The sequence below is a fragment of the Hydra vulgaris genome, chromosome 12 (assembly GCF_038396675.1).
Source record: "Hydra vulgaris chromosome 12, alternate assembly HydraT2T_AEP".
NCBI lineage: Eukaryota > Metazoa > Cnidaria > Hydrozoa > Anthoathecata > Hydridae > Hydra > Hydra vulgaris.
This window is the reverse complement of record NC_088931.1, coordinates 73581152-73606382: the sequence shown is the minus strand read 5'-3', so window position 1 is coordinate 73606382 and position 25231 is coordinate 73581152. Positions and strand designations below refer to the sequence as shown.

Here is a 25231-nt window from a genome sequence, read left to right as displayed (position 1 = left end):
TAATCAACAAATCAATAAACAGATAAACTAAATCAATAAACGATAATCTTTTCTCCTAACTAAAACTCTGCTATTTACAAATTTTTTCTCAATATATATACTCTATGCTTTTCCTAAAATATCCTTCAAAACACCGTCATAAATCACCGCAAAAACATATTTACAATTATTATTGGTAAAAACTATTAAAGCTATTAAATCTCTAACGTCATTAAATGTTCTAGAACTTTCCGGAATTACACTCCTCCTTGATCCTTACGGATCATCCAAATAGCAATCAAAGTATTTCGGAGGCATGCGCCGTTCCCGAACACTCCGTCGCAAAAGCATGTCGATTTCTTGGGGTCTATCTTCAGCTTCGACATTTTCCTCGTTCGTCTCTAATACATCTTTAACTTGCTCTCCTTGATTTTTAGCGTTCTCTAGACCAGTTTCAGTATTCATCTCTATTTCCACATCAGGGATAATGCAGGACTGAGTATCATTTCGAGGTCTAACGTGTTTCACATGACGCGGAATGCCGTTCACTTCTACGATTTGTTTCAACGCATTCCGAGTTATCGTAGCTGGTTGCCACTTTGTATAGCACCTCGCATTTGGTGGTTTCAGCTAGACTTTATCGCTGATTCGAAACCTCTTGTTCGTGACATTTTGCGCAGGAAGATTCTCTTTTCCCAATCCTTTCACACCAATGGTATAACTGTATATTTTGTCCATCGGACTTGCACCATTTTTGTCGGCTGAAACATTGTACCAATATAGTGCTTCCGGTATCGACATTTTCGATCGTTCTGCTATTCTCTTGATTGTACGGTGGTTTCTTTCTACAATTCCATTTCCTTCAGGATAATAAGCGGCTCTAAATCTAACTTGTACTCCCCAACTATCAAGGAAACTCCTTATCTCTTTAGTTTTAAATTTCGGCTCATTGTCAGTCAATATTTCAGACGGTGCTCCACGTTCACAAAAAATAAGACGGAGTATTCGGACTATGGCAAGGCTTCCGTATGAGCTTGATAATTGTCGCCACAACGCGTATTTTGAAGGTCCGCAATCAATTAGACTCAAAAACTCGTCAGTGCCATAATGCGTGATGTCCATGGCCAATCTCTCCCAGTTTTCTTCAACATCCAATTTCCCTTTTTCCCACCGTATTGGCGCTGGATCTATTGACTGACATGGTTCGCAACTTTTTATCACATTTCGAACATCGTTTTCAGTTGCAGTCGGAATTGCTTTACTAACAAAGTTTAACGTTCGATTCACTCCGAAATGTCCAGTTCTTTGGTGTATATCGGAAATATATTCAGCCTTCGTAGCTACGATTCCTATACAACTATTCCGACACTCTGGCACAGTCAGTTTGTTGAGCCATCTGCTGCGAACTCTTGTTAATGCGTTAGCCAAATTATCTTTAGAAGGAATGAATTTTACCTCAACACTAACATTGTATTCTTCAATTAGCTGTTGCAACACGCTCAGTCTTCTTCGAATCAGCATTTCACCCGTCGCTTTTGATCTCAACCTTGATTTTCCTGTAATGGCGTCAGAAACCCAGTGGAATACTGTCATGGAATCGGTAAAAACAGTCACTTTCTTCAGCTTCCACATTAGAGCCATATTCATTCCACGTATCACAGCGTCTAATTCTGCCATGTTTATATGAATATCTGACGTTTCTTTTCGCAGCCATGTTGCATCCTCCACAGTAGTTTCCCCAACTTGAATAAGAGCACCCATCGCTAAAGAACTGGCATCAACCCACACTTTTCCCTCATCACCACACACAGCCCAATCACCACAAGCAGGCTTGCAACTTTCCACCTCAGCAAATACTTCTTTAAGCACCCACTTAACGTTCTCATCACAAATTTCATCGTCCCAACCCTTCGTCAGACTGACAGCTTTCCTCTTCAAGAGACTACAAATCACTCGCAGCCAACCACACACGGGTAAATGTCCTACCAACTGTCCACAGATTGAAAACACAACTCTCCTGGTTAACTTTTGCGAGATAGCATCAACTCGATTCCCTCTGGACCACATCAGTTTGTTACCCACCTTGCGCACACACAATCCTAATACACGAACTCCATCATTACCAATCTGCTCACCTTCTTTACTTTCTAAACCATATTTTGAAAAATGCCTCTTGACATAATCAAGACTCACCACACTTTCGTCTACAAAAATGTCGTCAACATAAGCGGGTGTTCCACTCTTCTCTAATTCGTCTTGATCAATGACGGCACTCACAACGGATTTCATGATCATTGGCGCAACGTTCAATCCGAAACCAAGTCTTGTCAAACAATACCTTTTATTTCGAAACACCACTGTTTGGAAGGGCCAAAGAGATTTATAAGTTTTAAGTTAAAGATAAGCCTTGCGTAAATCAATAATTGCTGGTTTGTAACCCATTCTTCTCCATTCTCTAAGCTTTTCGACACACACATCTGCATCTCTCGTGTATGTCTCAATGTAATCGTTAGATTCTCTCCAGTCCAGAACAGGTCGGATTTTGTGGTCTTTGTTTCTCTGAATGACAGCCATTAAAGGAATCTGCCCTTTGGGCGGCCCCAATTCATTTTTGTCATACTCTAACAGCCACTTCCGATCAATCCAATCCTGTAGTTCGTTTTCATAGTCTGCTCTAGCGTGTTGTGGAATTCCGTACTGTGCCACTTTATTACGCAATCGGTCGGGGCTTTCTCCATCTCTCCATTTCCATTTGACTCTCCATTCAACACCATTAAAAACTGCTTCGTGATCTTTCTTTTTTATTTCGATTTTCTTAACTTTGTCCTTATTCAAAGCCGATGCTCCACAGTATCTCAATCCGAACTTCGCTTTTCCCAAAGGAGAAATGGATACTCCAAGTAATTTAATGGAACTCATTCCGAGCATCATATCAACTCCAAACGGTTGGAAGTCCACTAAAATAACTTCATCGCGTGCTTTAATGCCATCAACCTCAAGAATCACGACCGCTGACCTAGTGCACTGATGAACTTCTCCTTCAAACGTTACTACCTTTTGAGAGTTTGAGTACCTACATTGACTTTTGGGCAGGAATTTTTTATTCAAAATCGTCTTCGAACATCCTGTGTCCACTAAAGCTGTCGCAACCATACCGTTAACTTTTAAACTAATAACTGATAATGAGCTCATTCCACCGTTGTTCAGGAGCGAGGTAGCGCAGATTCCTCGCTCCTGCAATCGTTTCCCTGCAGCTTCCAGCATTTTGATGCAATGTGTCCTTCCTCACCACATTTAAAACATCTAACAGTCTTCGGTGACAAGTTCTTCGCAAGCAAACAATTCTTTGCAATGAGATTCAAACCTTTGCAGTTGTAACACACTAACGCGGTTTTTGTAGCATGGCGTCTAGATACAGCGCCAACAGCGTCACTGTCAATCACATTTGCACAGTTCAAAGCAGCTCTCACTCTGGGTAACATTATATCAATCGGATCCATTACGGCTCGAAATCTTGATGATAAAACTTCTGGCAAACCCACAACAAACGCCAAACGCACAGACTGTAAATAATTTAGCAAGATAAGCTAATCGTCTTAAATCAGCCAAAAACACGTCGGCTTTTTCTCCGTCACATAATTTTCGTTTTGTAAACAGTTCATATGCAGTATAGGCATCTACAGAAAACGCCGCTAATAACACACGCTCGACTTCCACAACATCTTTTTTATCTTCCGCGGTTAAAGCATCGTACACTGCATAAGCAGCCTCTCTGAGATGAATCGGAAAAAGTAGTTTAAGCTTTAAGTTCTGAATTTCAGCAATCACTTTCGTTCGTTGAATCCAAACAGCAGCATCCGAAGTGCCATCATACGTTTCAAACATATCAAATAATCTCATACTTGGTTCCATGCCCGGTTAGCTTGTAGTTTTTTCTCGTAATCAACAAATCAATAAACAGATAAACTAAATCAATAAACGATAATCTTTTCTCCTAACTAAAACTCTGCTATTTACAAATTTTTTTCTCAATATATATACTCTATGCTTTTCCTAAAATATCCTTCAAAACACCGTCATAAATCACCGCAAAAACATATTTACAATTATTATTGGTAAAAACTATTAAAGCTATTAAATCTCTAACGTCATTAAATGTTCTAGAACTTTCCGGAATTACACTTTTACTTAAACAAATCGAGTTTATGTGATTGATTTTATTTGTTTTGTTACTTCGGGGAAGTAACAAAGCAAATCTTTCGTGCAAATATAAAAAATATCTATAAGCGTGTTCTCGTTAAATTTATATCACTTTAGGATTTTTATTTATACGATTTGATATTGCGAAACTCATTTTGAAACTAAACCTGACTGTCTATGAAAATTGCCGCCTTGACATTTTTTCTTTATTATTTATTTTAAATTCATTTGAGGTATTTGTTAAAATAAATAGATGTTAGTGATTTGCAGAGTTGAGAGGTAGGGCGACTTAGTTGCATGTAGCGGAGTTTCGCAATTGCGAAAGCTCTTTCACTGAGAAAATTTGGTAGCGGACTATGGTCGCTACCAAAAAAATTCAAAGCACTACTTCGCTAATATTTAAACTTAGAGTATGAAACTATTTAAATTACAGACTTTTTCATTTACTGAAAATAAAGTGAAAGAAAAATAAACTTTTCAAAGTATAAAAACTTTCCCGTGAAATCAAATTAATAATCAGATGTGTGAAATTTGATTTTAAAACTTTAAAAAAGTGGCATTAATGCTTTACATAAAATGTCTTCAACTAGCTTGATTATTATTTATTATGCAAACATATGCTTTAATCAAAACTTTTAATCATCTTATTGAAGTAAACTTTAAAAAAAGTTGAACAGCAACTTTTAGATTTACAACTATATATAGATGTACAACAGATAACTGTTTCTACTTCTAGAATATATTTTGCAGATTTAAAAGTGTTGTATGTGATTGAATTTTAGTATTTTACATTTTTTAATTAATAAGGTTTTTTAATCCTCAGATTGATGCAACATCTACAAACAATGGTTTAAACTATGTTTCTACCTTATTGTAAAAATGGTTTAAACTATGTTTGTACCGTAAACCAGTTTAGTAAAGTAGAGTAGGAAGAGCAGAGAGAGAAAGTGGGTCCTGAGCTGATCAACTCGACGCCTTTCTTTTTGGAGGAATTTATTGAAAGTTACAATGATAGTATCATTCTATCAAAGCACCTTCGTTGTACAGCACAGACGATGACCTTGCTGGCTAGTAAGAATACCGATAAAGTGCCAAGTTTAAATTTGAACCCCATGCAATTGTTTTTAATGTAAGCTGCAAAGACTCATGGGATATGAAATGCCTAAAATAGAAGGATTGTATTGGCAAATGGTATCAAAACAGCCCTGAGGTTGGCAACACCAGGGATCGACAGTTTGAACTCCTGCTACGATGGGTCAAAATACCAGTCAAAGAAGATAAATTTCTTTATTTTTTTGTTATATATAAACAAAAACTATTTTGGCAACGGACTAGAAACGAACTAGTGCTACTAATTTTAAAGTTTGCTAAAGTAGCGGAAGAGCGGTAGCAGTTTCTAGTTGCCAAAGATGCGAAAGGAAGGGTTAGCGCTTTCAAACATTTGCCAGCAATGCCCAGCTTAAATACCAAAATACCGATATCAAATCAATGATTTGATATTGGCATTTCGATTATCTTTGATAAATTTTCAAAACTTGCTTTAACACTTTTTATATTAGGATAAAGAAAAGACAGATTATCACAAAGTTTAACTTCCTCTAATCATATTTTTTTATTTCACCTGGAAACATATAAAGTGTTTCCATAATCATTAATAAAAAATTATCAAATAAAGTTTTATTCTAAATACTTTATTTGATAATTGAATACTTTTGTATTCAAACATTTTCAAACACGTTTTATAGGGTTTTCATTGTTTTATATTTAATCATATCGTCTTATCTTAACTTATTATAATATAATAAACAAGATCTCAATGCTCATTCGAGCGTGTTTGACACGAAACCTATGGCAGCTATTGCAACCGAGGTAGCGGCGAGAAAGAGTCGCAGCACTTTTTCTTTATTTTATGAGAAAACATGAGCGAAGGTGTATCCAAATATCTGACTTACTTAAACTTTAAGTTACGTAATGTTAAAACATACTAAAACAAATATCAAGTTTTACAGCTTAACTTTTACTTGAAAATTGCATTGCGGCAACATCTTAATTTTGATTTATAAAATTTATTTCCGTTTTAATAAAGTTTTTTTTTTATTACATAGTTTTAAAATTTTCATCAGTCAACATGCCAGCGTGACCGAGTGGTTATCTCGTAGACAGTCTGCACTGACAGGCCTCGTAAACGCGTACATAAGGGCCTGGGGCAGGGGGCTAATAGTATTCTGACATTATTTTGCTTAATAATTGCAAGCAACATCTTTACTAATTTTGAACTAAATTGCAACTATTATTTAGTTTATAGATACAAAAAATACCCAAAAAATGTCGTGTGACAAACTGTAATGGTAATTACAATAAGGAAAATAAAGAAAACGTTTTCCGGCTTCCTTGTAAAAAGAAGAATATACTCGTAGGTGAATACTATACTATGAGACTATATACCTGACGGTCTAGATACAGTTGTTTGCAAAAGACACTTTCCATCTAGATATCCAACAGTAACCAAATTCGGCCATAAAAGGGCTCGCGATCCTCCATCAGTTTTTACATGTGTCAAACCTAGTTTAATACCTACTCTTCCACTGTTGTTAAGAACAACTATTAAAACATCTTCATCTGCCCGCAACATTACGCCCAACTAACTTGATATATTTTTAGCTGCTGATAAAATTACACCCTTTATCTCATTATAACAGAAGTTACAAAATAAAGAAATTGATTTTGGTTTAGTTAATGTAACTTGGTATTTAGCTGGTGAACAGTTACTGATTATTCAGTCAACAGACTTTGAAGAAAACTCTTAATTGTGAAATTTATGCTTAAAATCAAAAATGACCTTACTTTTGAAGGATACTTTTGCGGGATTAAACATAAAATTGAATCTCTATGTGAAAACAGGATTTTCATAATCAAAATTGCAAGAAGCTATTAATTTTTTAAATAACTTAACAAAATCCAATAAAATAGTAAATCTTTTGCTACACATTCATGATATGAGTTCTATTACAGAATAGAATACACCACAGAAACTATTGTACGAGCATTTGAATACTTTTAAACTTCAAAAATGTTCTACAATGGATGATACAGAGTTTTTAATCTCAGTTTTTTCAAAACATAAAAATGAAATGCAAAAAAAGTGATTGCTATTGATAGACGAAGTCTGCACCAAATCATCTCTTACTTACCATGCTGGCTCAATATTTGGAAAAGTAGTAAATAAACCAGACTATTTAGCAACTACTGTTTTAAGTTTTATATTAGCGTCACTTTATGAAGGATCGCAATATAATTTTAGAATTTTACTAGCTTGATTTTAAATTTCTGTTTGAAACAAATTAATTTGTTTTAGAGGGAATAAAGAGCGCTGGAGGGATACCGGTTTCTTTAATATGCGACAATATTTGTGTAAATCAAACTTTATTTGAAATTTTTAAATGTGTTTATCCATCCCTAGTAGCAAGCAACATCGGCGCAATGTTGGTACAATATTGATCTCAATATTGGCTAATTATTGTTAACAATATTGCATCAATATATAATCCACATTTTGATATATTTATAGCCAATATTGATTTACAATATTGGCTATACATAAACTGCAATATAACGCCAACATATATATATATTTTTTTCATAATTATATAATAAAAGCATGAAGTTTAAAGCAAGCCATTTTAGAGCGAATACAGTAAATGCCTATAAATATCTTTATGCATGTATATACATATATATAAACAGACTCATACGACAAAAATCATCGTTGAGAAATATGAGATTTAGCACAAAGATTCATTACTCAGTTAACAAAGACTACAATTTTAAAATTTCATATACATTTTTACTTGTGGGTTTATAAATTTTTGGCGCATTATTGGCGCAATACTGTATATCTTGTCCGATATTGGCCAAGATACCCTATATTGCACCATTATTGCACCAATAATAGCAAATAAATATAGCAAAACTCTTGTTGACAAATATTCAAGAGTATGTACAAAAAATTTAGTTTCGTTTGAAAACGTATAACATCAAGAATTGGTCTACCCTTTATTGAAAAAACCGTTGGATTCATTTAATAGAATGCTAAAAAAAACTTTTATTATTGGAAGTTACAACTAAATGGCATCAATTGAAAAAAGCAGAAAAAAAAGACTAAAGTTAATTGTTGTCGAAATAAGTAAATTATGGAACAAACTCAACTTTCCAAGTATTTCTAAAAAATCAGTTGGAAGAAAAATTGAAAAGGTTATAGAAAAACATGACAAGTATCTTAAAAAGCCTGGCAAAAAGGAAGAATGCTCTGTTTTTGGAGATCTTTTTGATATCACCAATACTAAAGGCATATGGCTTAGTCTGGAAGATAAAAAATTTTATAACATACAATTATTAAGTTCAGGAGAAGTTGGTCTCAGTACTAACACACAAGTGTCATTACATCCTTCAAAAGTCAGAGTTTGTAATACAAAAGATGCAACTTCTACAAGCAAAGCAAATAATTATCCAGTTAGCAGTTCAATTGCATCAGAAGAAAGAGGTTCAGATTTAGATTCACAAGACAATTATGAACCAGTGGAATTAAAAAAATCAACAAAGGGAGTATATAATATAACAAAGTTAGCATCTAATTTTGTGATAACTGAATCTTTAAGTACAAATAAATCAGCCAAAATCTGTAAAAAGTTATTTGAAAAAGGTATTGAAATAGAAACTCCAAGTCAGACAGGAATATGGAGATCAACTATAAGGCAAGGGGAAAACATGAAGAAAATTGTCACTAAAATGGTACAAGAAGAATAATTCTGCCTACATTTTGATGAAAAGAAAATAAACAAGATTGAATACCAAGTTGTGGTACTTCAAAATGAGAAAAGGAAAATTAACTTATGAGTTGTTAAATGTAAAAATGGAAAATCCAATGATATTTTTGAAGCTTTTAAAAAATTGCTAAATGATTTTGATGCATGGACACAACAGCAGTAAACACAGGAAGATTAAATGGTATAGTTGTAAAAATACAAAGTGAAATAGAAACCAGAGACTTTACTAAACCACAATATTTAGAATGTCAGCATAATGTACTGGATCTCCTTTTAAAACACGTTTTGAATCATTTTGTAAATTGTAAATCAACAAGTCCTGGTTTTGATTATAAACTTGTGAAGAACTTAATCAAAAATTATTAAAATCTTCAAAAAAATTATACATATGAAGCCAAAAATCAAGTGGCACAAGCTTCCTCCATTGCACAGTGCTAGATGGAACTCTAGAGCATCATATGTTCTTTTTGCCTATTTTCTTATACCAACATGGAGGTGTGAACTTGAAAGTGCAGCAACTTTTATTGCAAATCAATGGAAAAAACTTTGGTTCAGCAAACAATTATTTGATGATAAATCATATGAATATATGCTTGATGAATTGACTGAAATTAAGTGTACAGTTGCTTTAAAGTGCTTTCTGAAACACTGGAGCAAAGAAGATAGTGTAGTTCATATTCAAAGAACAAACATCATTGCTGAAAGAGGTGTTAAATTAATTAAAAATGGGAATATGCAAATGTGAATAAATTTCACACTTGCATATTCCTATTTTTTTGAACTTTGAAGATCTCCTTCAAAATTAAAAAAAATGGGAATATGCAAATGTGAGATTTATTGGAAAGAATGACCTGTGAAGCGTTAAAACTAACTTGCTGAAAATAATTACTTTTATTGATCCACTTCAATCATATGTAGTTTATAAATACTAAATATAATTTACAATTAGTTTTATTCATTTTTGTGCCTGTTCATAAATGGGTTGGAAATAAGCTTTATGTGTCCTCAAGTAATCTATGAAAAATCATGATATTATCAAGGGGGGGGGGGGATATTTTTGCAACTAGACTACCATTACACCAGTTTTTTTATCAACTACTCAACATTTCTCAGGTTATAGAAATATGTCCACAACAGATTCAAAAAATGTCATAACCCTACTGTGCACATGAAAAAATAATTACAAAAAGGAATGACTTTCAATCGCTAACCAATAATCTTTACGAAAAATACATTTTATCAGATGAAAACGCAGACCCAGATGTAAACTTTTTTAGTGATATGTGATATGTACACGGAAAGTTTATATCATTATCCCAGCACCATTAAAGAATTTCTTTGAAAAATGTAAATGATATAAACAGTGAAAGAATCAGAATCCTCCACATTAATATAAGGAGTTTAAGCAAAAATAATAAAAAAAGTTTCGGCATGTTCTAGAAGAAACTGAAAACATTTTAAATATTATATGTGTTACGGAAACTTGTTGCTCTTCTTTCGAACTTAAAAATAAATCTAATTATCATCTTGAGAATTTTGAATTAGTCTCATTAGAAAGACAAACAAATAAACGCGGTGGAGGAGTTCTGATTTACGTTAAAGAAAACATTGTATATAAAGTTAGGAGCGACTTAAGCGTTTCTGACAAAGATAAAGAAATCGCAACAAATGAATTAATTATTAACAAAGGACAAAACATACTTATAAGCAGCTGCTATAGGCCACCTGACGGCGCGTGCGAAAATTTTAGCTCATATTTGCTACTTAATATAGTTCACGCTGATAACAACGAAAGAAAAAAAAACTTTATAATTGGGGATTTAAATATGAACTGTTTCATTTATGACGACGACAAAAAAGTGAGAAGTTTCTACCCAGTGGGCACAGGACGTAAAAAGGACGTCTTTTAAACGTCTTTTGAACGTTTTGGACGTCTTTTGAACGTTCAAAAGACGTCTTATTTAGGTCCTGTGCCCACTGGGTAAGAAGAAATTTTTTTAGCAGGCGCAGTTCCCCTAATCAATCATCCAATTAGAGTAACTAAGAATTCTGCTACCCTCATTGACAATATTTTTACTACAGACATTTTTAATAACTCCATCCAAAAAGGTTAATTTTTAATAACTCCATCATAAAAACTGATTTATCGGACCACTTCCCTATTTTCCTAACTCTTAACACAACATTATCTAATAAAATTAAACAAAATAGAACTGTAAAAAAACGTATTTACAACGACAAAAAAATAAAAGATTTTAAACATCAACTATCATTACTTCATTGGGGCATATCAACTTTAATGAAGATGCAAGTACTATTTATAATAAATTCCTCGAAACATTCTACTTAGTATATGACGCGAACTTTCCAGTATGTGAAAAATTAATAAGTCATAAAACCTTAAACAGTCCTTGGATTACAAAAGGCTTAAAAAAATCTTCGAAAATAAAGCAAAAGTTGTAAATAAAATATAAAAATACTAAATCTTCTGCAAATAAAAAGATATATAAAAATTATAAAAATTTATTTGAAAAAATTCGTAAAAATCTAAAAAAAAAAATATTATTCTAATCTCTGATCAAGTTTAAAAACAACTCAACGCGCATCTGGCAAATAATAAAAGAAATAACAGGAAAACAAAAAAATCACATAAGTTTTTTTACCACAAACTATAAAATTTGAAGATGTAAATATATGTGAACCGAGCAAAATTGCAAACATGTTGAATAAACTTTTTACTGAAATTAGAACCAGTCTCTCCAAAAAAATTCCTATGAATAAGAGTTCGTTTGAAGACTACTTGTGTCCTATAAATAAATCTCATTATAACAATGAGTATTCTTCTGAATTATCCCACGACGAGCTTAATAGAGCCTTTAAATCTCTAAAAAGAAATAAAGCTATTGGTGCTGATGAAGTAAGTGGTAACATAGTTGTAGATTGTTATGAAAGTCTGAAAGATATTATTTATAAAGTATTTAATGCATCTATAAAACAAGGAGTTTTCCCGGATCAATTGAAAATTGCGAAAGTTATACCAATTTACAAACAAGGCGATAAAACAAATATTAACTACGAACGCCCAATTTCGGTTCTTTCAACTTTTTAAAAATTATTAGAAAGAATAATATATAATAGATTATTTAAATATTTTGACTAAAATAATATACTATATACCAAACAGTTTGGCTGACAAAAAAATATTTCAACTGAGCACGCAATTATTCAATTTGTTAGGGAAATCTCAGAATCTTTCCAAAAAAAACAATATACCCTAGGAGTCTTTATTGATCTTTCGAAGGTTTTCGATACCGTTGACCATAAAATATTGCTTAAAATGCTCGAATACAATGGAATTAATAACAATATGCTAAAATAGTTTCATAGTTACTTACCAAATAAAAAACAATTTGTTACCTCTAATGATGGCCTTCAAAGTGACTATATTGAAATGACCTGTGGTGTTCCACAAGGCTCTATTCTAGGTCCTCTTATGTTTTTAATTTATATGAATGATTTTAAGTAAAGCAGCTAATCTTCGGAGTATTTTTGATGATACAAAAATGAATTTGTTGATGATACAAATTTGTTCTTATCAAACAGTAATATTAATGAGCTGTTTTCTGATATGAATAAAGAGCTTAAATGCGTATCTGAGTGGTTTAAATGTAACAAACTAACCTTAAACCTTGATAAAATAAAATACATTCTGATTCACCCTATATCTAAAAAACATTTTTTTACCAGCAACCATGCCAAAAATTCTTATTGATGAACTTGAAATAAAAAAGGAATCTTTTGCTAGTTTTCTTGGCATTTATCTTGATGAGAATGTTACATGGAAACTGCATATTAACTACATTTGTACTAAAGTTTCTAAAAATATAGGAGTCCTCTAAAAGTCAAGAAATTATTTAAACAAAACCATTTTAATCCAACTCTATTACGCATTTATACATTGTTATATTAACTATGTAAATATTGCTTGGGGAAGTACAAGCAAAACTAAGTTGCGTACTCTTTATCATCGTCAGAAACACGCAATACGCTTAGTTTGTTTTGAAAATCGACTTACGCATTCAAGGTTTTCATTTAAAAATATAAAAGTACTTAATATTTATGAAGTGAATGTATATAAAATATTATGTTTTATGTTTCAATGTAAAATCAATCATTACACATTTTTAAAGGTTTTATTACCTTAAAAACAAAAAATAAGTATACACTTCGAAATGATAACTCATTCTATGAACCCTTTTGTCGAATGAAATTCAATCAGTTCTGTATAGCTTATCGTGCACCTAATCTCTGGAACAAAATCATTTCACCTAATTTTGATTTATCAATTACCTTCCCAGTCTTTAAAAAAAAATTAAAAGAATTTATCCTTTTTAATGACAGTATTTTGAAATACTTTTAAAAATAAGAAATTTATATAAACACGCTCTTTTGTTTTTGTATTTTGTCATTTTTATTTGTTTATATTTATTAATAGCTTAAGTTACATTTTATTATAACGTTTTATGGTTCTGACGACAAGATCATTAGATCTTCTATCAGATACCAAGTTTTTATTTAAACTTTCTTTTTGTTATTTTATTTTTAATCTTCTCGATGTGGTGATTATATTCTCTATTATAATTTATTAAAAGTATAAAAATTCCAATATTTGTAAATGTAAAACTTTATATTAAAAATAAAAGAGGAAAATTTATAGATACAAAATGTATGTATGTATGTATGTATGTATGTATGTATGTATGTATGTGTGTATATATATGTATGAGTGTAAGTGTGTGTGTTTACATACAAACAAAAATAAGTTAAAAAAAAATTAAAAAAAAAAATCAGACCGGAACACATTGGTCAAAACAGCAATTTCTTAGTATCTACGTCTTTATTGATTGTCAAGAACTGGAGACGATTTAAAAGAGGAAGAAGAAGGAAGAAAAAAAATGAAGTGTTATTTTATTAAAACTGAAAAACGAACATTGCGATGAAAGGAGAAAAGACTATTCTTAAAAAACTGAAGATTTGAATGTTCAACAACTAAAAATAACTGAGAGTTTAAACAAAATTATAACCGGATATAAAAACTTGAAAAACAAATTTCTATGTAAAGACACACACTAGTTCTGCAAGTAAACATTTTCACCACTAACAAGTTTTAAAGATAAAAATGAAAACTATGTAAACTATATTATGGAAATATATTAAATAAAAACTAAAAAAAAAAAAAAAAATTTAATTTTTAATTTTTAATTTAAATTTAAAGTTTTTAATTTTAAACTTAAAAAAAAAAAAATTTAAATTTGAATATTTTAAAACAATTAAAAAAATTTCGTTGTTACTAAATATCACGGCCGTCCTCAACGGGGTGTAGGGGGTGTAGTCTTACCCGCCAAAGCTGTTATTTATGAATTTAAATTGGCAAGTTTTGAAGTATAGTTGGCATATGTCAAATATTGAGGACCTTTTTTTTTTTTTTGTGTGTTTCTAGTTGGCAAAAAACACATGCAACACGTGCTCTCCTCCCCTTCAAAACAGTTTTGCTACTCAAGAAGGTGCTGCTGCTGTAGAGACAAAAAGAAAAAAAAAAAGAAAATGGAAAAAGAAGATAGCTAAAAAAAACCTCATTGTTTATTTTAACAACTACGAGTCTTTTTTGCTATATTCATTTTTTTTGCTACAAATATACATGGCCAGATAAAAAAAATATGTTTCGTTAAGAAGCGAATTTGAATTGCAGTACTCGATATACAGTACCGATGACAGTGCATTAAACTACTAATCTATAGAGTTTATGCATTTAATTGAAAACAGACTAATCTTTAAAATCCTTTACCAATCGCAATTAATCAACACTTTTTAAGCCGCTTTTGTTGCATAGGAAAAATTTTAAAAAACTATCTTTCTCAATTATATCTTATTATCCTTTATCATTAACACGAATGAAGATAAAGTAGAATGTTTCATTACTGGTGATTTCCAGTCATTTCTTGAAATTATATATGATACGGAAGCCCAAAACAAACAAAGAAGAAACAACTCAACATCAAAGCATTTATCTGATTTTTTTGAATTAAATGAGGTGTTTCTTTTTACATAATAAATGGTACTGGTCCTACCTATCCTATAAACACAAAACACTGAGTAATTCATCTTATATCGATCACATTGCAGCACACTAATTCATATTTAAACATGAGTCACCATTTATCCATCACTACACTTATTATTCTTAAAAAAGCAAATCTAACACCATGCGAAAAAATAATAAATGCTGCTGTCATACCTCTCTCTGTAAAATCGCCTCTGATCATACATACTCTCGTTGGAAGCGGTGTAAGAGATTCGAATATTTTTGAAGACCATATACGTTTAATAAAGCATTAATTAAGACATTTTTTGTTAGGCTTACGTCATTGGCTAACATCATACTAGCGTCATAGACTAACATAATACTAACCTCAGTTTTGATTTTATCAGAACATGAAAAACTGGAAAAAATCTTTAGAGCAATAAACTTTTTTATTGGTAGATCCTTGCTTTAAAGTTGACTTTAAAATACATTCTTAAACCAAAGTTTATATAATAAAACTATATTTTTAAACAAAATAAAGGATGGAGGATATATTTTACCAAATAGTAACACCCTTGATTTATAATAATAAGTTGAACGCCCTTTTATTTAAACGCCTTTAATGATGCTAATCTAAATTTTAAAACGCAATCAGGCATGTAATCAAAAAAATGATTTAAGTCTTAAAGCGCCTTAGGGATTGTCAGTAAATTACGTCACGCTCTACGGGGGAAGGGGTAGTGGTTTTGTGACTACTCATACAATTTTACTCATACAGTGTTACAATTTTGTGACAAAGAGAAGGGGGAGGTTGAAAACCGTCGAAAATTGCATGACGTAATTTATGGACGACCCCTGAATTATTTTCAAATAATTAAAAAATAATCTGAAGCAATATAGTTTAAATAAAGTTAGTGAATAAAAATAAAGTTTTAAAACTTCAGCAAAGGCTTACAACCAATTTGTGTTACAGCGAACTCTGACCAGATTTGTATATTCATTTGATACCACAAGGAAACCATTCACATTATTCATGCAATAGTTAAAAGTTTTTTAACTAAAGTAAAACCTTTCAGAATGATTTTCAAAAACGCAAAAAAATACTTTTGCGTCACCAATTTTCTAATTAAAATAATTGTTTATCTTGGGCGACTGAAAAACGTTTAAAAGCCGTCATTTTATTTCTCCATTATACTTTTTTTTATTGATCAATTATACTTGCAACAAAATTATTACTGTTTACAATAACTTATTGGCTCATCTAAAAATAACTTAAACTTTAAAGTTCAGTTTAAAGAAAAATGGTTTTAGACTAATAAAGTTTTTAGTAAATACTTGGCGACGTGCTTCAAATTATTACTTAAAATGCAAAAATAAGAAGTTACTGAATGAAACTACTTTATTCAGTGGAATACCAAAAAAATACAGTATATGCTTAAAAGATAGAAAAGAAAAAGTTGTTTTTGTAATATTAAAAATAAGGAGTAAAAAACAATTAAATTTCTAAACGTAATTTTTCAAAAAGAACCATTCCCTGCAGAAACACGCTTGGAGCCATAAAAAATGGGACCCAATTCTATAAAAGTAACATTGCCTAATGTTGATGTCGCTGTTTTTTTTTGTTTTTTTGTTTGTCAATAATTAATAAAAAAATAAACCAACAAATAAATATTATTAATAAATTAAAAAGATGTTATTCCATGCATAAGTGGCATTTGAGACTTTTGCATTAATGGCATTCTCTCTCTCTATTTCTCTCTCTCTAATGACATTAGATTTTATGTTAATAAAAAAGAAACTTGTTGAAACTTTCGGAAATAATCTCACAAGCTTTCGGAAATACCTTATAGCCACAAACCTAAATTATTTGAATAAAAAATCACTAATTAATTGAAAATCTTTCTTGCATTCCTTTTTGCCAACATTCTTTACTTCTCCTTTTTGTTCTTTTTTCTCTCTCTTCTCTCTCTCTCTCTCTCTCTCTCTCTCTCTCTCTCTCTCTCATATTTTTCCTAGAGACAAACACAACTTGTTTAAGATTTAAAAATTTTTAAATTTTAAAATAACACAACTTGTTTAAAATTGCAATCTGTAAATAATAAAATTAAAAAAAAATATTATTTTGATTATTATTACAATCTGTAAATTGTGAAAATAAAAAACAAATTATTTTCACAAACTGGAGGTAAGTTTATCAACGTTCTTGTTTTGTATTGTATCCTTTGAAATATGAAAGATAAGTTCAATACATTAATGTAGTAAATACTTTGTTGGAAACTTAATTTTAACGTGAAAGATTGTGACGTAAATAAAAACTTAATTTTATATAAAAATTTAGTTTTAATCCAACTATAAAAAACTATAAACTAACTTAATTAACACAAATTAGTGTAATTTCAATAGATCTAATTATAACTAACAATTTTTTCAACATAGAGGAAATAAAAAAAAGCAAAAAAAAAAAAAAAAAAAAAAAAATAGGAAATAGGAATATTTAGTATGGTTATTAAGAAATATTTCAGATCACTTTCCGGTCTTTATAATATCAGAAAGATACATTTACACAAGTTTCCAAAAAAGTAAAAGCTACATAGGAAATAACTAATAATCATCCCATGATTATTATAAAAATCTTCCACAAACTGAGAATATATCTTGCAAATAAAAAATGTTTAGATGTTTTAAAAACGCTATGGTAAAACTTTTGCAAAGATTATAAGAATGGCTAAACAAAAAACTCCTTAAAACCCTCGCATAGCATTAGAAATAATAAAATCATCAAATACAATTGTATATCAACAACAACAAAAAATAAAATTTTACTAACCCATTAACAAAATATATAAACGGTTTTTTAATTAAGGAAGCGTTAGGTAAAAAAAAAAAAAACCCAACAACTAATAATCCATGTCAATTAAAACAACTTATTATACATATTTAAACTCAGGTCCAAATTTAGAATCAAAATAAATGTCAATAAAGCTGAGTTTAAATTGTACCTAACAGCTAATAATATTATAATAGAAAATGATGAGTTAACGGAAAAATAATTATCTAACGCGTTATAACTATCCAAAATAAGCCCGATCATATCAGCAGTAATTAAATTGATGTCTTATTTTGATAAACTCGCTTGAAAATATATTTTTAATCTTTCTTTTAAAAAATAATTTTTCCTAAAAATTTATTAAAAGAAAAAAGTTAAAACATTATAAGTGAGACCAGGTCTTGAAATCTAGAGATATTTTTTGTGTCTCCAACTTGTTAGAGACACAAAATATAAATTATGAGTATTTATTATATTTATATATATTAATTCACAAAATAAAAATTATGAATATTTATTGATCACAGCATGGTCTTTGACAATGTTGTTCACAAAATTATTACAAATAATCTAGAAAACTGAGTGATTTAAAAATCGAATATAAAATTAATATAAAGTTGTTCGCCAAACAGAAAATATAAATAATGCAGCCGTTTTTTGAAACGCCTTAAAATGCTTATTGCGTATTTCAAAAAAAAAAAAGGATAAAATATTATCTTATATAAAATGTAAGTTTTTCAAAATTTTAAAATATCTTCTAGAGGTTGCCGTTTTGAAAAAGTAGCGTTTTTTACCCTTTTTTCAACATTAAATTTAAATTACTTAGAAAATAATTAAATTCATGTTATGTTACTTGGTGTATGTAATAAAGGTTATCGGATGAACATTTGGCCAAATTTTCAAAAATTTGGTTAATATTAGAGGCGGCCGTATTTTTTTAACATATTTTTTTGTGCTAAAAAATACCTTGAAATTCAAGGTATTTTCAATGCTTGAATGCTTTAAAAAACCAAATACGTAAAATAAAATGCAAAATTTAAGTAATGAGCATAATTAACCACTAAAAGTCGTTGCGTCATTAAATAGTTTGCAAAATAAACATCATCAAATAAACATCTTACGTATTTATTTATTACGTATGTATATAAATTTCATAAATTTATTTTAAAAAAGTTGGTTGTTATATCGATAGCTTAATTGAAAATATATTTTTAGTATGTAATTTAAAAATATATAATTTAAAAATAATTTTAAAACTAGTTTATTGGATTAGCGAATATTTTACTATAATGATGGACGTTAGAAAAAGTAATCAAGATTGGTTAACTGGTTAACCTGAAACCAATAAATTATCAAGTTTCAGTCGAACAAAAACCAACAAAAAAACATGTGTTAGGTAGATACTCTCATTTACATTTATATTCAAAAAGCGATACTTCTGCAAGAGATATTTTTAAACTTGTTTTTGGTGAGCTTAAGGAAGTTTGGGAAAAAGCTGGAGTGCCAATTCGATCAGATAACTCTTGTCTTTTATTGCTTACCAAATTGTTAGGGGAAAAAATGAAAATAAAAAAAAATTGATCAAGCAAGTCGAAATTTTAATGCTGGAAAAGAAAAAATTGTCAGATTTTGTAATAAACTTGAGCAACTTTGCGTCATTGCAGCAGTAAATGCATATGAACAGTTATTAATATCTCGTAGACCAAAATGGAAAGAAGATTGGGCATTTTATGAAGATCAAAAGAGTAGCAGAAAGAGACAAATTGCATGACAGGTAGCATCGATCAAGGTGTTTCAAAATTTTGAGAACGTCAAGAAGATAGATTAAGCATCGATTTTCGGAGAAGGTCAACCGAAGATCAAAATTCTAGTGCCTTTGATGTCATTGAGTTAGTTGAAAGTGCTAACGAAGAAAATCAAAAAGGTACAGAGTTTACTCTTTTACCAACAAAGAAAAGAACGATGCTTTTAACAAATTCACTCGAAGTATAAGCAGAGAAGCTCTCAGAAGTATCGGTATCTGTGGCAGACCAATGTTGTTTATCAGTTCGCCAACAGCTTTTATTTCAATCCACTATCATCTGCAAAAGCGGAGGTAAACTTAATGATATGCCCATGTCAATATCAAATGTGCATCGTCAAAGACAATATGCCCGGGAGAATATTGTTCTGTCTATCAAAGCTGACTGGGAGCTAAGCAAACCTAAAAAGACCAGTTTGCACTGGGATTTGTTCATTTAAGCATAATGAAGTGTCGCAGTTCTTATTAGCGTTCTCTGAACAAGTACTTGTTTATTTATATAAATCCTATGTATATTTTTTATTTTTGTTTTCAACGAAACTATCTTAACTTTTATTTGCAGGCCGAAACTTTTCTTATTGGTATACCTTGGTTAAAGATTTGACAGGTAAAATTCAATGTGATGCGGCTGTGAAACTTGCGCAAGATTGGAACGTTTTGGAAAACATTGTTGGTATATGCTTTAATACAACTGCAAGCAACACAGGTAATAAAAAAGGAGCAGCAGATTTGATTTGAAATTGAGTTAAAGAGACCTCTCCTATAGCTAGCATGTCGCCATCATCATAATGAGCTAAACATCAAACATGCATTTACCGCATTACGAGGAGATAGCAAGAGTCCAGATGAACCCATTTTTAAACGTTTCCAAGCCGAATTTTCAAGAACTGATATTGATTACTCAAACTCTAATTTTTTGAATGGCCTACTGACATCAAACCAAAAAAATTTAATCAAGCAAGTTTGGTTCCGAAATGAGCTTACCAATGCCTCGAAGAGAAAATATTTCCGCGAGAAGATTTTCTTGAGTAAATTGAATTAACTTAAATCTACCTTAGGTAGATAATAGTTAATTCAATTCACTCAAGATAATTTTATGTCACATTTTATATATGTGCTGTGCCCACTGATTGAGGTAATGACGTAGGGGCCTAAATAAATTTATTTTTGCGTTCTTGTTCCAAGAGACTTCTTAAAATCATCTTAAAATACTTTGTTTAAATATTATAACTATTATGCATATTTTATTTATTAATAACATTAATAATAATAGTTATTACTTGTATTATAAATATCATTATGAATAATAATTATTAATACGTTATGGTACGCGTTTTTTGACTCATCTTTTTTTTTTTTTTTTTTAAATTATTTTTTGCGTCTTATCGTTAATGTTTTTCCTATAATTAATGTTTATTAAAAATTTCTTTTTTTTTTTTTTTCAAAGTTTCTTAAAATACATACACATGCATACATTGACTAATACAGCGTCGCAAATTTTTAATAAACATTCGCAGATATTTTTTTAATAACTTTTATAATATCCAATTATTAAAAATAATTATTTAACGTTATGGTAAATGATAAAATAGATAAAAATTTTAGCATGTTGACTTGTTCTAAAAAACTTTACCAAAATAAGTCAATTTAATTACTTATTATAATTTTTTTTTTTTTTTTGTCAAAAAGATTTATTCGCGAATTGCATAGAAGTAAAATTTCTAACTTTTAACTTTTGTTTTGTATAATTATAATACTAATTTATTTTAGTTGATTTATGAGTTTGAAAAAAATATTAGTTTAAAAAAAAAATTTTAGTTTAAAAAAAAAAAAGAATTTTTTTAAATACTCAAAACTTTTACAAACAATCATATAAAATGAAACTTGTCAAAGAAATGAAATGTCAAGTATTTAACATTTGTTTCTAGTTAATATTTAACTTCTTTAAAGCAAACGAGAAATTATTTTCCATTACATCCGCCGGCGGGAGGCAAATATTTCTGCCTCCAGTTTGACGGCCGCAGCCAGTTAGGAGGCAGAAGCCATCGGAGGCGGCCTCCAAATGGTTTTGCCTCCAAAATTTCTTCTGGAGGCGGCCACCATTGGCTTCCGCCTCTCTATTGGCGTCGGCCTCAAAAACATTTTGCCTCCAAACATTTAAGAACATTGAGCACTCTATTTGTTGTATACACTGACATAATTTATATATATATAAATAATATATATAAACCTATATATATATATATATATATATATATATATATATATATATATATATATATATATATATATATATATATATATATATATATATATATATATATATATATATATATATATATATATATATATATAGTATATATATATATATATATATATATATATATATATATATATGTATATATATATATATATATATATATATATATATATATATATATATATATATATGTATATATATATGTATATATATATATATATATATATATATATATATATATATATATATATATATATATATATATATATATATATATATATATATATATATATATATATATATATATATATATATATATACAGAGCCGTACCAAGGGCGGGGCCGGCCGGGCCGCGGCCTGAGGCGCCAAAATTGGGAGGGCGCAAACTTTAATAAATTAAAAAAACAAAAATCAGTTTATGAAACTAATTTTCACGGCGTCGCTGCTGTTGAACAGAAAATTAATTAAAATTCCGCCTCTTGACACAAACTCTTAAATATTAAAGCTCATATACTGAACAAAAAAGCGCCCTATAACACTAATATACCTTTGATAACTTTTGAGCGTTATAATTCTATTATGAGTCGAACCCAAAAGTTATTTGGTGCTGAATTTAAGAAGAAAAGAAAACAGCGCCAAGAAAGTGACGAGAAACTACAAAACTGTTTCAAAAAGCGGTTGGTAACAAACTCAGTGGAGAAACAAATTATTTCAGAGGATATTTGTATTGAAATTAATGACAATTCAACAGATCCTATAATTGACTTTAATTAAGTTCAGATCATCATTTGGAATTAATTGAAGAAGAGATTTTCATCAGCCAAAGTCAAGAAGAATTTTGCACAACTGATTCAGAACCAACCAGGAAAGATGAAAATGCCTAGCTTTCAGGCCCAGCTGAAATGGACGAGGATGAACTTCATTCAGAAATCTCAGAAATTCCAGTGGCCGCGGAAGAAAATTTTCAACATAGGGATCCAGCAACATGGCCTAAAATAACGGACAAAACAAGATGCTTTTTGATTGAGCATAGGTCAGAGCAAGACAGAAGAGAATTTTTCCCAAACACGCTGTGTGATTTTGACAACAGAATGCGACACTTCAGCTCAAAATGGTATGAAAAAATTCATCCCAATGGTAAAAAATCTGTTCGCACTTGGCTGCAGTACAGCAATAAAAAAGATTCTTTATTTTGTTTTTGCTGTTTGTTATTTTTAACAACAAAAACCAACAATTTCTTAGAAATTTCTAAAGGGTTTTGTGACTGGAAAAAACTAAACACAAGAATTCCTGAGGATGAAAACAACAATGAACACCAAAGATGCTATTCTGATCGGAAAACTCTTGAAAAAAACCTCAAGGAAGAAAAGACCCTGAATTCTGATCTGTAGAGAGTTATTAGTGGAGAGATGAAAAAGCAGAGAGATATCTTAAAAGTGATTGTTGATGCAATTTTTTTCTGTGCCAAGAACAATCTTGCCCTTCGGGGAACAACAGAAGACATTGGTCAACAAAACAGTGGCATTTTTCTGAGCTTAATTGAGTTGATTAGCCATTATTATCCTTTAGTGGCTGAACACATTGCGTCCGTTAAAGCAAAAAAAACCACAACATCCTACTTTTCTCCTTGAATTCAAAATGAGCTGATTGAGTTACTTGGGCAGAAAGTCAGGAAAGAAATTTTGTCATACATCAAAGAAGCTAAATACTACTCTGTTCTGTTTGACTGCACTCCAGATACCTCCCACAAAGAGCAGATGACTCAGATCATCAGGTATTTCCGCATCAGTGATGAAACCTGCACAATTAAGGAAAGCTTTGTGGAATTTATTGAATCTCACCAAAAAACCGGAATAGGTCTTGCAACAGAAATAAGTGAAAAATTGGAGAAGGATGGTCTAAGCATTTCCGATTGCCGGGGCCAAAGCTATGACAATGGAGCCAATATGTCTGGAAAATACAATGGCGTCAAAGCTCACATCCATTCTCTTAATGAGTCAGCAAGATTTGTTCCATGCACAGCTCACACTTTAAATCTTGTTGGTGTTCATGCTGCTGAGGTTTCCCCAATCATGATTACGTTTTTTGGAAAGGTTCAAGCCATCTTTAAATTTTTTTCAAGCTTCACGTCAAGATGGGAAAAACTGATGAAAACGTTGACGATCTCATTAAAGGGAAATAGTGACACAAGATGGTCTACCAAAAAAGAAACAATTACACCATTGCACAGACAAATCAAAGATGTTCTTCAAGTTTTGGAATCCATTATCCACAATCCCATGACAAATGCTGTCACAGTTAGCAGTGCAAAAGAACTTCTCATTCATATCGATTTCAGTTTTTTGTGTTTGTTGGATTTCTGGTGTCAAATTCTTTCTCTAATTGACCGGGAAAACAAACTGCTTCAGTCAAAAACCATTTCAATTGACATTGCCGTAAAAAAAATGAAATGGTTGAAGGCTTTCATTCAGAATTTTTGAGATGTTGGGATGGACAATATTATCAAAGATGCCACAGAAAAAGCTAACCAGAGCGGAATTGATGGTGGCTTTCCAATTAAGAGGAAGCGCAAAGTGAAGCGAATAGCACTTTATGAAACTGAAGATGACTCTCACCTTCTCAAAGCAGAAACAGAATTCGGATCTCAGTGCAACCTTGTGTTTGACAGCATTAGTACACAAATAGAGTGGCGGTTTGAGGCTGATGTCTGCTGTGTCCTCTGATTTTGGCTACCTTAGTGGGCATTCACTCTCTAAAAGTTCAGTGGATGAGCTCAAGAAAAAAGCTGCAAATTTATCTCAAATTGACAAGGCAGATTTAGATTCTTCCGATTTCCAGTCAGAAATGGCAAGCTTTAAATATCAAGCTGCCGCAATGATGGACAACTTTGAAAAATCTAGCCCGATCGACATTTTGCAGCTCATTTATAAATATTCTTTGACCGATGCTTATCCCAACACAACAATTGCTATTTGCATCTTCCTCACCATACCAGTCACAGCTGCAACGTGTGAGAGAAGTTTCAGTAAACTTAAGCTCATAAAACACTATATGAGGTCAACAATTGGCCAAGAACGTTTGTCTAGTTTGGCTATGATTTCAATTGAAAATGAAGTGGCAAACAACATTGATTTTGATGATGTCATTAGTGAATTTGCATCAAGAAAAGCCAGAAAAGTGTCATTGAACTAAAGTTTGTGCAACCTTAATGACAAATTTTACTTATAACTTGATGTGATAAATTTTGTGATCAATAAA

The 25231-nt window shown here is 30.8% G+C and overlaps 2 protein-coding genes across 2 annotated transcripts; one reads left to right on the top strand and one right to left on the bottom strand.

Annotated features, from left to right (window-relative positions):
* Window positions 1–609: 609 nt before the first annotated feature.
* Window positions 610–2268, bottom strand: LOC136088329 (uncharacterized). The gene has a single exon (XM_065812026.1). It carries the CDS (start codon window positions 2266–2268, stop codon window positions 610–612), a length of 1659 nt encoding a protein of 552 aa, XP_065668098.1.
* Window positions 2269–23730: 21462 nt separating this feature from the next.
* Window positions 23731–24453, top strand: LOC136088328 (zinc finger MYM-type protein 1-like). Its single transcript, XM_065812025.1, has one exon. The coding sequence runs from the start codon at window positions 23731–23733 to the stop codon at window positions 24451–24453; it is 723 nt and encodes a 240-aa protein (XP_065668097.1).
* Window positions 24454–25231: the final 778 nt, after the last annotated feature.

Excerpts from the sequence above, each read along its gene's own strand:
- LOC136088328 (XM_065812025.1), top strand. The coding sequence starts at position 23,731 with ATGACTCAGATCATCAGGTATTTCCGCATCAGTGATGAAACCTGCACA.
- LOC136088329 (XM_065812026.1), bottom strand. The coding sequence starts at position 2,268 with ATGAAATCCGTTGTGAGTGCCGTCATTGATCAAGACGAATTAGAGAAG.